This window comes from Anas platyrhynchos, chromosome 2 (assembly GCF_047663525.1).
Source record: "Anas platyrhynchos isolate ZD024472 breed Pekin duck chromosome 2, IASCAAS_PekinDuck_T2T, whole genome shotgun sequence".
Taxonomy (NCBI): Eukaryota; Metazoa; Chordata; class Aves; order Anseriformes; family Anatidae; genus Anas; species Anas platyrhynchos.
Genome location: NC_092588.1, coordinates 29809299 through 29824578, shown reverse-complemented (window position 1 = coordinate 29824578; position 15280 = coordinate 29809299). Strand labels below are relative to the sequence as shown.

The window sequence follows — 15280 nt, the reverse complement described above, 5'->3', positions numbered from 1 at the left end:
TGGGTGTACTCATGGTTGCTTGCTCTCTGGATGAGTTCATCCTTGCACTTCTCCAGAAGAGAGTATGTGCCAAGCATTTCTTCAGGCTAAGTTTTCCGCATTACAAATAGTAGTTGGCATTATCTCACCCAACACACAGGTTTCAAGACACAAGCTGTCAGAACAAACTGGAGTGGTTTGTGTCTGGAAGATGAGCATCAGGAAGTATCTGTCTGGTATGGTTTGGTCCCTGCACGTGGCAGACAAACCCTTAATTTTCTCCTCTGCATTCCCTACTGACTGCCTCAAGTGGTTGTTCTCGGTACATTGCCTGTTTGAAACTCCTCTGAAGGCATCTTTCATGGTGCCATTAGTGGTATGGAGGACTCAGACTCTTAATTATTCTTCTCTGTTAGGCATCTAGGGCTCTAAGATCCTCACGAGCATCCTCCATGCATGTTAAAGCATTTATTCTTGAAAGCAAATGAAAATTTGCTGGGCTCAGGTTCAAAGAAACCCCACAGAATTTGTATTTTTTTTTAGACTAATCTAAAATTATTTAATTCATTAAGAGCATGTCTGTACAGCTCCCTCAGGCACCAGGTTAATCATGTATGTTTTAGTTTTGCCATATCTGTGGCTGAGAGGTGCAGGATAACCCCAGGCCATCTCCCCTCATGAATGGTGTTTTCATTGCTGTAGCACCTCATGGAGTTGTTGCCGCCAGCTCACACATTTCCAATGTGCTTCCCAACTGTCCTCTTCCATGAACCACACCAAACTGACCACAGACTGAGGAGCTTTTCCCCCATTTTCACACCAATTTATGTTTTCTGACAGTTCTCACTGTAGACCCTTGCTTGGATTATGCAAAGTGGAACAGCATGCAGGAAAAGCTTTGAAAAGGGAAGTTGCATGATACGAAGTCTGCATTTCTCTGGCTTCTCCCCTCCCCATTGACTGACACACACACACAAATAAAACAAAACCACTTAATTATCTCCCTTATATGCAGTAATTACCTCGTTTGTGGCCAAACCACAGTGCTGGTGCAGAGGCACACTAGCTCCTGCTGCACAGGCCTGCTTGGCTGCGAGGAGGCTCCGTAGCTGGGGCTTGGTCCTGGCCATGTGGGGCTGGAGCAGCTCAGGGGGCATCACCCCCTGTGCCAGGGCCCACAGAAAGCTCTGCCAGCATGGGCTACAAAAACAGGCTGTGCTGGAGCTAGGGGGATCCCCGGACACCAGATCCATTGGAGAACACCCAGGTGGTCCTAACTGGGATTTGGAAACCGTTGACAAAATAATGCTTCTGTCTAGAATATCATAAGCATTGCATTACAATGAATAACAGAAAATTGACTTTACTCCCACTGTTCTCTTCCCACTCATCTGCCTGATGAGTGTTTTAGTTGCAAATTACCAAGGACAGGATCCTTGTCTTCTTCCCTTTCCATTTACTGCTCCTTACACTGTCCCCAACAGACATGTCACAGGCATGTGGCAATCACCATCACTCAGTCATGTACTAAACCTTTAAGTGTGACCTAGGTTGCAAAATCTGGAGGGAGAAAAAACTCAGATTTACAACAACCTTCATGTGCTTCGTACAGTTTTTGTGCTATTTTTATGCTCATAACTCACTGAGTCACTTTTTATGGGGGAAAAAAGAAAAAAGGAAGAAAAACAAAACCAAAAACAAACAACACCAAAAACTTGATTGTGCAATTAAAGACAAGGCCACTGAAAATAAGGTCACAGTACTACTTTTCCACAAGAATCTCCTGATTTGGTGAACAAGGTGGCTGAACGGGATCTGCTTGAAAGAGTCCCATGGGACAAGGCCCTGGAGGGAAGAGGATTCACGGAAACTGGTTGATATTCAAGGATCAACCAAGTTCAAGAGTGATGCAAGCCAAGCAGCAAGAAGTCAGGCAAAAATGCTGGGAGGTCTATATGGATGAACAAGGAGCTCATGGCAAATCTCAGACACAGACACAAAAAAAGCCTACAGAAGGCAGAAGCACGGCAGGTAACTTGGGAGGAATACTGAGACATTGTCTGTACATGAAGAGACAAAGTTCGGAAAGCCAAAGCCTGACTGAAATTGAATCTGGTGAAGGAGTCAAGGGCAACAGCCATGGCTTCTCTAAGTTTAATTAGGGAAAATGTGGGCCTGCTGCTGAAGGTGGCAGGGGCCCTGTGACACAGGACATGGCAAAGGCTGACATACCAAATGCTTTCTTTGCTCAGTCTTTAACAGTAAGACTGGCCCTCGGAAGTCCAAGGACCTGGAGACAGGCCCTTTTTATTTTGTAGTTTACCGCTAAAAAAAGGCTGCAGGTGAGAGAAGAAGAAGACCACTGACTGCTAGCTGAAGTGCTGGCCTTTGAGTATGCACTGGAGAAAACTTGGTTCTCTGTTGCTCGACTGGAGGTGCAAGGTAGAAACTTTAGGTTCAGATATTTTTTTGCAGGCTCCCATCATTTCCCCCCAAAATTAAGGAAGGAAAACTGTGACTTGTAGTATATGGCTTTTGTAGCTCAGCCAAACCCTTACAGAATTTGTGTGACAAATGAAAAATACAATGTTAGCCTTAAGGTTGTGCCCTTGCCAAATTTCAAAGATTAACTACATAAATGTGGAGCATGCATGTGTGGCTCAAAGCAAGTCACACAAACCTTTACGTAATAGAAATTGTCAAGCTGTCTAAATATACAAATTGCTGCCAGATTTTCCTTATTTTTTCCCCATCTTGTGGCAAACTGTAATCCTTAATAATAATGGTTGTTGTGATTGTATTAATTATCTTATCGTAATAGTCTGAATTACTTTAACTGATGATGTGATTTACGTTCCATGCCAGTCATATCTGTAAATGCACAGGGCTTGACTACTTTGGTCAACGAGCTCTTTAGCAGGGACTATTTCAGAAGTGTTTGCCATAGCTGTAATATTCTTCCTAGCATCATGACAGACGCAGGGTTCCCAATTTCTGCCTAAGCTCACAGCTCTGTGTTCTTGCCTATCAGTCCTTCCACAAAAGCTGTGCAGCAATTCCAGTTGTGTGAGTTATATTAAGGGTCAATCTCATTTGTGTAATAACCAGCCAAGAAGAAGTAGTGATAAAGTACCTTGCCAGCTAGAGTGCTAGGGAGAACAGCCATTCATGAAAGATCATGTCCCTGCAATTTTTGGCTTTTGAAACGAATCTGTCAGATGTGTTTTATACAAAGTAATGTCAAGGCACTCTTTAGCTCCAGCGCTTTCTAGTTCAATACAATGTTGTGCTCCAGGAACAGAGGGTGAACTGTGAGTGTTTGAGTGAATATGTACCCAATTAAAAGTAAATTGACAGTCACAGTTCACAGGGAATAATTCTATTTTAAACACCAGGTGTCACTGCAGTATACTCCTGACAGCATACCAAGCTCCTGTTTGGTTAAAGCTTGGCTTTTAAGCAATGTCAAAGAGGAGTGGAGAACAAAGATGTGCCTACTTTCTTTTCCCAAATGCATGCATGCAGCTATATGGTTAGCCAGAATCTGGGCAAATTGTTCAATATTTCAACCAGCTACATTTGTAGTTCTACACAGTAGTCTTCAAAGCTGAAGCTAGCCATTGTAATATAACTATTTTATCGCCAAGAACAACTGTCTGGAAATAATATGTATATATATATGGATGTATGCATCTGTGATACAGTTCTCTTGATGAGAATAATGTATGCATTTTTTAGAACAGCCTCTGTTGGGTAATGTTCAGGAAATTAGTTCATTAATAAGTTGTATCAAGTTATGTCTTTTGCAGTTTTTCTGGTTCGTGAACAAATGTTGACTGAAAGGCAATCTATTAAACTATCAGATGCTGAATAATTTTGCGTGTTTTCCTTATTTTTACAAGTTTCCTATTTGACATATAAGCTTATATCTTTCAATACTAAGATACACTAACACAGATTAAAGAGCCATTACCTTGACAGCGAAGAGATACTATTTGTCTGCGTGAGTGCAATTTCGCAGCCTCCTAACTCAGTATAACTGATCCGTGGCTGCACAGTGAATTTTCCAGAAACCTGTTCATCAGTAATAGCTTGGTATTAAATGGGTAAAGCTGCTTTTCTCTCATCTGTAATTAAAGATAATGCGGGGGAAAGGTGCAGTTCATAGAGAATGTGAGTCCCAGCAGGCTATGCACCACTTCATCCTCATGCTCTAGTGTAAAAAGAAGCCTCGCTCCAGTGAAATGCTTCAAAGATGACATTTACTTGTGTTATTTAGGTGCAGAATACAGACTTGTGTTATGTATTCAGCTGTGGTCCTAGTTTAGCTGCCTCTGAAATGTTTCAGTATGTTCACAAATGAGAGTCTTGCCATTGACGGAGCAGTGCTGCAAATGGCTGGGGAACGTTACCTGGAGAGCACCTTTAGCAAAGCAAAAGGAACCAAATTCTATGACAATTTCAGAAAATAACCCACAAAGCTGTTAATTGCAGCTTTTTCTTTAAAAATGCCAAAAGCTGCACAACTTTTAAAGGCTCAAGACCAATATTTTTACCTGCATTAAAGAGCACAGTGCTGCTATATTCATGGGAGTTCCAGCTTTAGTCTGCAGTCAATTTAAAATTTGTGCAGTGCATTTGGAATCTTGACAGGATCGTGGCTTTGGGGGGAATAAGGTGCTATATAACACAAAGGAGACTTAAAAGTTCATTTCAGATAATGAAATCAGCACAAAATGCCTGCAATAAATAAAATTCTGTCAAATAACGCAGATATTAGGACATACAAAAGCAACTGTCTACAAGGACTAAATAAAACATTTGTTAAGAAAAACAAACAGAAAGGAGGCACAAATTGAAAAAAAAAAAAAAAAGGACAAAGCTTCTTTATTGTGTTTTATTCTTTCTATCTGGCTACTGAATTTATATAGCATTTTCAATCCACCAAATTTTTGCAGGATCTTTAAATTAAACTAATTTCATTGCAATGTACCATTTCCCATTTGACATCATTTACAAGGATTTCCATTAAATTCAAAAGTTATTTGCAAATATATTAACTGGAGAAAATGGCAAAGCCTATTTCAAAAGCTTTCAGAGAATACAGTACAGAATCTTAGGATTTTCTTCCGCATATAAACAAGTAAATATTAGGATACTACTGTACATAAATAAAAGTTGTATTTTATATTATTGACGTATGTTCTTACTTTTAGATAACTGCCTCATACATTTAAGTAACATTTTTTTTTCTTTTCCTTTTTTTTTCCCCTGACATATTTACATAAAACGTGTCTACATTTACAGTAAATAACCATAATTACCTACTGTGCTTTCAGCAGCCAAAAGCTGAATTGGCTAGAAACATCAGATGAAGATTCTTCGAATAATGGTATGACTAAATTACATCAACTTGTGTATATTACTAGAAAATGTTGAAAGGAATTTCATGGCATTTATCAATTTAAAAAATGCAACTTAGTCTTGGATCTGAACTGCTCTAACTGTAGTATAAGCCCTGCAATTACAGCCAAGCTACAATTTATGGAACATACATTCTGCAAAACTACAGTATTTTGGTGTCTGCAGTGCTGTTAATAAAACCATATTGATTTCAGAAAGGTAGCAAGCCAAATAACCAATCGTGTAGCAAACAAGCCTCAGCAGTGCCAGCTTGGAAGTCTGCATGCACTGACTCCAGGTTTATATATTACAGTCATTTCTTTGAACTGCTCTCGCTACCTACAGATCCGAACCGCACAGTTCTTTTAACTGTATCCACTCCGAGACAGCCAGAGACAGCTCTAATCCTCTCTTTTCAGAAGATCATGCTGGTTAGAGGATGTTTTGAAGTTCTTCAGTGACCAGAAAATCAAATAGGTGTCCAGAAAACACAATTTGTTGCAAAAACGTTACTTAGGAGAACATTGCTAGAAAACCATTTTACTGATAAATATTTTTTTCCATTATAAAACAAGTTAAAATAAATGAAAGTGTCTGTAATTACAAATACTTATCCACTATGTTCTATGTAGGCAATGTTCCATGCGTGCAGCAATTTTGTGCTGAAGCTCCTACAGCACCCAATTTAAAGTGAATCCTACTGAGGCAGGAGTTTAATAACAGCCATGGGAGATAATTATCCATATAACAGACTCTGCATTGTTTGTTGTTCCTATGGAAGTCATATCAGTTCACTAACATAAAAGAAAGAAAATTCACTTCACTGAAAAGACAAACAGAAATACATTAGCACCAAACCAAACGTCCTAAACTTTTAGGGTCTAATCCTGCACTCTTACCTCATGCAAATTATTACTTTTAAATAAAATAACCCGGTTTTGATTTTTTTATTTTTCTCAAAAAACCTCTGTGGAAGTGCAGATCTGCACGTGGATGGAGGTACTTATATTAGTGCACCCACCTTTGCCCATTTGGGGTTTATCATAGAGCAAAAGCATGTATTTATAATTTATTTTCCTTTCATTTAAGCTGATAAAAGGTTGGGAAATCTACATGACAGTGGGGCAAAGAGGGCTTGACCCTTCCTCTCTGGGCTGAGGGAATGCTGAGAATAGTAAACAGCTCCACCCATCTCTTGTGCCATTCTCTGCAACTTGTCCCTTGACTGCAACCTCCTCTACAATAAAAACCTTTAGGAATAGGTAGTCTGTGATATGGGTGAAGCACAAAAGAAACTTAGCTACTTTTCCTCTGACCTCTCTTTTCCTAGTAGCTGCAGTAGGCTCTGCCTGTCCTGCCCTGACACTACATGCTCTTCTCTGGGCTGGCACTGACTCTTGGCACACCTCAGACTAGCAACACCAGGCAGACTGAGGAGGAGCAGCTCACACCTCAAAGCTCAAGGGGTTGGGACTGGGAAGGCAAGGGCCATTCCAAAGTTGTCATCACCAAAGAGCTGAGACAGGCCCTGCACAAAGGTGGTCCATCTGGAGCTCATTTGAGGTCTGAATTCGCCACACGGGTAGGACGTTCGGAGGAGACTGGTTACGTGACCATTCTCAAGCAGCCTCAGAGATAAAGACCAAGTTTAGTATCCTCATGCCTGTGAAAATGGAGGTTCTTGTGCTCTTAAGCATTTTTTACTAATGTAAAAAACAAAACAAAACATACAACAAAAAAACAGTTCATCTCTTACTGTACATCTTTCTGTGTCAGCTGAGTGTTTCTGAGCTATGGTACATTTTGCCTTGAGAGAAAGCGAAGATCTCCACAGAAGTCTGCAGGACAGGATCTGATTTCCCCAAAATGTGTGACTTCAGAGCACAAGTCCAGGCTTCTAAACCCCGTTCAGAACTGTGAAGTGATGCAGTTTCTGTGCCCGCTGGACAGTGGCCAGGTGCTGTATTTCATCAAGGACAAAAGAGAGAACCCAGACGGTGATGGCTGAGCATGACGGGGAGGAGCAGTTACGTAAATAAGAGGATAGTCCAAATCCAACCTATGCTGAAAGTTAAAACATGAACGTCTCTTCGTAGACATTAGGAAGTCAAAACACCAGTGCTGCCTTTTTTTTTTTTTCTTTTTTCTTTTTCCTCCGTAAGTAATAAGATTCGTAAGGCTTTAAAACAATACAAGATTAAAATCACAAAGTTGGTAACATTGCCTTGTAGTGAAAGGGAGGCATCCTGAAAGCTAAACCAAAACTTTTAAAGTCATGTTTTACATACATTGTAAATCTAAGCAGGTTGTTGCATTATCTTAAATTATGAGAAACAACATAGCTGCCTTCTAAACTGAGCAAAGGTCACATTTTATATTTTCAGTAACAAATGTTCTAGTTAAAATTATACAATTGAATTTGCAGAGACGGAAAACTTGCCAGGCAGTTATAACAATAAATGAACACAATAAATGAAAGACAAATTTAGAAACGTGTATGGCAAGAGAGTACCACATACAGTAGACAAGCTGCTGTGCAGTAACAGTGAGCATCTTTACTTTTACAGAAACATCTTTACTTTTAGGCACTTTGCTGTTGTGATTGTAGTGACAGTCCTTCTGTCCAGTTTGTTGTGATTGTAGTGACAGTCCTTCTGTCCAGTTTGAGACAGAAGATGTCCAGAAAACAAACCCCACAGCTCAGAAAATCAGAACTAAGCTTTGTGTTGCCTATAGATTGGGCAGGCCAATGGATACTATTTCAAAGATACTCCACGCACTTGCTATGCACATTGCCATATGAGCAGGGCCAACCAAGTGTAGAGCATGGAGATGTTCTAGTGATTCTGCCTACAACATCTCATCATACAGAGTTAGATTAAATATATCTACATTGTGTAGACCCTCTCTTGATGACCTATGGCTTACATGTAAGTTTAATCAATGGGAACCTTATATCACAATAAGTTTTCAACTTTCTGTTGTCCATAGGAAAAGAACAGTGTCTGGTGTATGTGATACACTAATGCGCTACTGGAAAAATATTACCTGGGCAACTGATTTGTTTAATACTTTTTGTTGAGGATATATGAATGCTGAGCATGGGATCTTTTGTATTGACCCAATGACATGGGGTTCTCCTTCCTTTGAGAAAAGGAACACGCTGCTTTTATCTCTGTGATCCATAGCTCTTATTCTCAGCATAATCCTCAACATGTTGATAACTGGCTAGTTAGCAAGGGATATAAAAATGCTTTTTTTTTTTTTTTCCTTTTAAGGTTGAGATCTGCTCTGGCTATGTCTTCAGCCATGATCATCCCAAAAGACAGATACAAATGAACTTCAGCACCAGGGTATGAAATCATATTAACAGCAATCAGGCTTCCTGCTCCAAGAAAGAGATTTGCCCTTGGGAGTCTTCAGCACGCTATCCCAGGAGCAGCCATCAGGTCGAGCATCTTTTGCATTCACCCAGTTCTCAACAGACTGCACACACCAAGTTGCTTGTGAGGCACATACCAGCCTTATTCAGGCACGTTCCAACCTAAATAAACAACACTCATCTGAAATAACTGCTAATTAACCAAATATCCTCTTTGGAATTTGGCCCAAATCAAAATGTTTGTTGCAGAAATAGATTTCTTACAGTCATCTTGTGAACAAATGCACATACACAATTAAAGACAGAAAAACGTCCTTGAGGAGCCAAGTGTCTAGCTGTTCTCAAGCCAATGCACTTGGCCTGAATGGCTGCTTCTGAAAAGTATTGCCCAACCCAGGCTTCTTACATGTGATGGCTCCGTTCTGGTTCTTTGTGGGGTGAAGAAGAAACAGGGAAGCCCTGTCAGACTTTTGCAGTCAGAGCATCACAGTTAACGCTCAGTTTGTGAAGCAGAAAATGCTAGAGAGAACACTTTATGTCACAACTTTACATGTCAGCTTTCAGAAAGCACATTGAAACCATTTATCCAGCATCTTATAAAAGCACCATTGAAAGGTTGAACAGAGAGCACCGTGTACACAGAATTTTGATCAAGACAACCGAGAGGAGCTGTTCAGGGAGCCAAGGAGAAGTACACAGCCCAGAAGAATCTCCACAAGACAGATTCCTCAGAGGCACAATGCACGAGGACTTGGAGAACAAGGCAGCTGACCCTCAGCCAGTCGCTATTGTGGGACGGCCCAGTTTTGGGTGACTGATACATCTGAATCCCAGCACCCACTCCTCTTTTGCCATTCCCCTCATCCCTGCCCCGTGCAGCCTGCTCTGTGTAAGCAAGCCTGTAACTGATACTAATACAAAGACTGAAGCTACCAATTGTTCACAGCTGACATGGACACAGACCACAGCCTCCCTGATTGCTCACTGTTGAAAAACATAGGTTCTTCGAAAGAAGACTGATCATGCTTATTGCAAAGCTTAGTTACTGTAGCTACATTACTGGGCTTTCTAGAGGAACTTTGTGAGAGACTATTGCTAAACTGAGGCTAATTGAGGTCCTGTATGTTTGATGTGTCTTTATAAAGCTGTTACTAATTGTTCCCAAAGCTGTTTCCCCCACAGATAAATGGGGGGAATGCTCCTTCTAGTTTTGTGTCAAACAAACAGTATGGAAAAAAAGGAGTATGGAAGTACTAACTACTTAGTAAAAAAGGCACTCTAGCTGATCTAACTGTGGTAACTAGGTACATGCCTGTGTACAATATCCTTAACATTTATTTTGCTCTGTGGCTGAGCAAGCAATTCTGCGCTTGTCATGGTAGAAAGAGACACTACTGGCTTCAGGATGGGGATAGAAGTCCCATGGTAGATGGATTCAGGGAAGAGATGTCCAAACTGCATTTCCTATTTCTACCAGTTCCCAGAAGGGAATCAGAAAAGACCTTTCTAGTAGTGTAGTTACAGAGACATTGCAGCTGCACTTGGCTTCACTATGTCAATTTGAAGTGCGATCTTCTTATACAGTTGTGCTAACAAATGGAGGTAAAGAAACAAGTCTGTGAAGTTGCCCCAGGAAAGATCATTAGGTAACAAATAATTCATTCTGGGTGTTGATATTTTATTTATGGGTGTGGTGAAAGAGAAACAAATAGCAGTGATGAGACAAGAAGAAGAGACTCCCCTTTCTTTATAGCAAAAATAATGTATTTGAAGATTGCTGCTGGGAAAATATTTCCAGTGTATTAGTGAAAAGAAAGCATTGGCAATAGCCATGAAAGAACAGATCTTACTTCTGGAAAGAGGGAACTAAAACAGAAGCTTTATTTATTTATTTATTTATTTATTAAAGTGATGTTAATTACTCATTTAAGCACCTTGGACTGAATTCTAAAACATTCTTCTATAGCATTAGACTACATAATGGAGATTATAGGGGAGCTATAACACTGCCCCCTCCATGTGTCCTTGTTCAGAAGGGTAATTCCTTTTTTCAGCTCCCAAGAGCTCAGCGTCAGGAGGTCTCAGGGGGTGAGGGCAGGTGCTAACACTGCAAGCAGCAATCCAGAATCTGACCGCCTTCCCCACCAGGCTGAGGGTCTGGTGGGCTGGAAGCAGATCCCTCCTGTGATGACTTCAGAGAAGACTGTCGTGGTCAAAGCCCCTGAAAGTGGCAAAGGACAGAGTGGGGGTAGAAGCTTGCACTAAACGCTCTGCAATAAACACTGGCTGTGTTACTGTGTCATCTGTCAAGAGCTGGAGGTGGAGAGCTTGAGGAAATGCAGATAAAACACCCATCTCCACCTCGTGACTGACAGAGGGGTAGAAGGAAAAGATTAAGCTCCTGTTTCTAATGTCCAAGATCAATTCGCATAAGAAGGAAATAAAACCAATTTCAGACCCTATCCACCACTCAAGATTTGTCTTGTCCACAGCAGCTGCTCTGCAGAGGTTATGAGCAGCCTGACAGTGGCAGAAACGGGAAGGAAGGTGCCAGCACCACGGCACGTCAGCGCTGAGTGCCATGCTGTGTGAGGCAGACCGAGACAGCAACAGAAAAAGACAGGGGAAGGGATTTCACTGTGAAAAAGGGAAGTCTGGGGGGTCTCAACAGGGATCAGAAAGGAAGGAAGGAGCTGAGTCTGACATCCCGTCCTCCAGTCCAGCACTCCTGGTTCTGCCTTGAAAGACAGCAAAGTGCGACCAGGCAGTCCTTCTTCTTCCTTAGGCTCGCTGATCTTGGCTTGGGGTACTTTTAGAGTGATGCTTGATTTTCTTCTTTTGCAGCTTAAAATTTTGCAATCTGGAGTTCAATGTTTTTCTTTGCTATCATTAACTGCTATTATTTTTTTTATTTTTTAAACTGATCTTGAAATTGCATCTGGTGAACCTGACAAACCTCGTGTTGCTACTGTTTCTCCAAAAGCAGTCATCCATGTAACAAGTAAGACAGCCCTTAAGGGATAACTGCATCCTGAGATGTGTTTGGGAACCTCAGGAGTTGTGTATGTCTCCCACTGAGCTGCAGGAGTCAGACCGAGGACGACATACACAAACAAGTACACCTGAGCACGAAGCGGGCAGCAAACACATAGTTAAACCTCCAGAAAATCTCCAAACTCAGCACAGAAGATCTTGTGATACGTGAGGCATTTTATCTTTGGCCTGAAACAGCATGAAGTAGAAGGAGAGAACAGTCAAAGGTGAACTTCATGAATTCACATTCGAGGGAACGCTGCAAGGGGAGGAAGACCAAAGTCAGCTATAAAAAGCACTGCAGTGAAGTAGAAGAAAAGTCTTTGCTGCAGCCGTGAGAGCATGGCAGCACGATCAAGATAGCTGCAGACTGGTCTGAGCTGCTTTTCCTTGCAGGAAGAGAGCCCCAGCTCAAGTGTGCTCCACGGCCGTGCGAGGTCAGGCTCCACAAAGCTCCGGTCACTCTGTGGGCAGTTTGCAGGCGAGCGCTGCTCCTCAGGGCCATGCTCCTTACAGGCTGCGCCATAAACCAGTACACTTCCTTCAGTTATAGGTTTTTCTAACAAATGTGTGTACCCAGGGCTGTGTTTGCCCTGTACAGTACCAAGTACCGCTGCGTGCTGGCCAGTGATCCGAGAAGGACCCAGCCTGATATACCAAACCTCAGCAGCAAGAGAGCTGAAGCTAAACCCATTCTGGGCTGCTATGCAATGAGCCACTCTCAGTTTACATACTGTCTGTTTTGCATTAAAAATAAACTACTCTTCAAGCACATGCCAATATTGTGTATGTGAATGTTATGTGAATGCTACCAAATTTGGACCGTAGCTTGTCCTTGTGTACAAACCACGCGTATATGTGTGTATGCACAGGGACACGTGCACGGATGTACACATAAGTGTGTACAAAGGCATATAATGAAATGCCTACTCTCTACTGTTGGACTGTTCTTGTATTATTATACTATTCATCATTGCACTATTCTTGAAGAAAACGTGTATCAGTCCAGTACCTGCTTATTTCAACTTTTTTTTTTTTTTCTTTCACTAGTAACAGAATAACCTGGTATCTTTGGAAAGACAGTGGCTTTCAAACTGCTTGTCAGAGCCCCAGGAAGTTTATGGTCTCCCTTAGCTATGACTCTCCTGCTCCTTTTGGCAGAGGAACAAGAATGACCAATGGCAATCTCAGAAGAAATCCACTCTCTTTTCTACCTCTTTTTTGCCTTTTTTCTTGTACACAGACTGAATTATTTTAAGCTTAAAAACAGCAAGGCATGGTCCACATCCCTGCTTAAGAAGATTAAAAAAAAATAATATAGCAATTCTTTGTTTACGTACTTCTAAAATAGGAAAAAGATGTAAAGGAAAAAGAAATAAAACCCAAGGAAAGAATGGGATTCCTCTGGTTACATAAAGCAGCAAGGTAATCTACAAAAACTTCAAAGATTAAAAATATGTTGTAAAAATGAAAAATATCATCCACTCAACACAATACAGAAGTTTTCCTATATAATACAATAGATATTAAAATATTTTAAGTCTTTAAAAAGGGCAAAATTCTTTAAAAGATGACTCAACACTATTAAGGTTAGACTAAATATTATGCCAACACATTAATTTGTACAACTTCTTGCAACATGACAGTCGTCTGGTGTGTGTATGTGTAGGTACATGTGTGCACACGGGAGGGACACAGTGAGAATGCTAGGAGTGTCACTTGCCATTTAAAAGCAGTATTTCACAAATAATTAAATGAAAAACCCTACAAATACCAGTACACATCTCAAAATACTGCAAGTCACATTCTACAGCCCCGACATTAAAAAAAAAAAACAAAAACAAAAAAACAGGAAAGAAAGAAAAAAGCCTACAGAATTAATTCAAGTACATTTGGGGTAGGTCCCTTGTGAAGTGAAGTGACTGTTATTTGCACTTTAGTTGTAATGACAGTGGAAAGGACACACCGATATCCTGACTCCATCTCAGCCCCACCTGGCTGCAAGGACTGATTTACAGCATGCTCCCAAAGACAAAGAGGTTAGCACACCTTCACGAAGTGGATGCCCGAGCTTGAATGAAGAATGATTCTTGAAAAACACGTTGAAGAAAATGATGTACAATAATCTTCTAAACTGAAAAGCTAGCTTTGTGTAAAGGCAGTCTTTTTGGTATGTGATCCTATCAGGACGACAAACACAGCACTCCTTCCCGAATTCTGGCCATCTTGGAACTAATAATAAAAAGGTAACAATAAAAAATAAATTTTCCTGTGAGCCTCCGTCCACCACCCAGAACAACCCCATGGATATCACACCCAGGCTGAACCATGCACGGCTTCTTCACGATTTCTATTCCGTACTTAGCTTTGTTCCTCAAAATAAGAAGTGATCCCCTCTCCTTGTCTCACATGTTGTTTTGAAAACACCAGCAGATAAGATAAAGGCTGAAATCTGGCTGCCAGAGTAGTTAAAGTCTGGTGACATCCCTGTGGTGCTGCAAGTCCCCTATGCTCTCATAGTCATTCTCTCCCGAAAGAGCAGTGTGGTTTGTGTTAGGCACAGACAAGGTCCTGTCTTCTTCTTGGCTCACTGCCTGGATAGCTTCATAGTCAGGCTCCAGCTCCCCGTTGGGTCTGTCTGCTGACTGAGGCACAGTGGTAGTACTGAGAGTGTTTTCAAAGTCCTTCACACTTGCGTAGAGGCCACTGCAAACAGACGGGGACCTCTGAGATGTGATTTCTTGAATACAGGTGTAAGGAGAATCCAGTGCCTTGATGGCCTGTCCTGGCTTGCTCACTGAAGAGTACATGGCTGAGATCTAGGAAAAGGAGACACCCACTGAGTGTTTAAGCATGGCATAAAACTTGGGTGCCAGTCTGCCCCCCTCCCACCACCAGTATATTGAAAGACAGGACCTTCCAATAAATACATATCCTTTCTTACAAAATTGCTTTTCTTGCATGCATTTATAAATTTATTATTTCCTTCAAAAAAGAATGATGACATTTAGATAAGTAAAAGTTATTTGAATACAAATCCCTGCAGGCAATTCAGATCCAGGACTGGCTTTGTGAGCAGGAGCTCTTGCAAGCTTTGCTATGGTACTGGAGACAACTTGAGCTGAATGAGACAGGTATCAAAGAGATGATCAGGTTCAGCTGCTGGAAGGCAAAAGGATGCTGCCTGACCTTTGCTCTTTCATTGTAATGGTAGCAGCTACCCTCCAGCTTTTACAGACACTGCAATAGGACAGCAGTTATTTCTTGGTTTTATAGGTGCAGCCAACGAGGGACCAAAACATGAAGAGAGCATTAAAAATCAGGAGGAAAATCAGAAAATAGCAAATAGTCAGTGGTGGCCTTGATGTGCAAGGTCTGTTCCTTTGGCTAGCCTGCACCTGAGCTGCACCTCAGTCACTGCCTGTCAGAACTGAAGACCAGAGATTGGTACCTCCCAGCTGCTGCAAACACAAGAAGGAGCAG

At 41.3% G+C, this 15280-nt stretch overlaps 1 protein-coding gene across 8 annotated transcripts in view; it reads right to left on the bottom strand.

Moving 5' to 3' along the window:
* Window positions 1-4862: 4862 nt before the first annotated feature.
* Window positions 4863-15280, bottom strand: part of PAG1 (phosphoprotein membrane anchor with glycosphingolipid microdomains 1) — a 108573-nt gene continuing 98155 nt past the window's right edge. For all 8 annotated transcript variants that reach the window (XM_072034494.1, XM_072034497.1, XM_072034496.1 and 5 more), the window contains one exon: window positions 4863-14616. In XM_072034494.1, coding sequence (XP_071890595.1) covers window positions 14266-14616 — 351 coding nt within the window. In that variant the 3' untranslated portion in view covers window positions 4863-14265. The remainder of the gene's footprint in view (window positions 14617-15280) is intronic.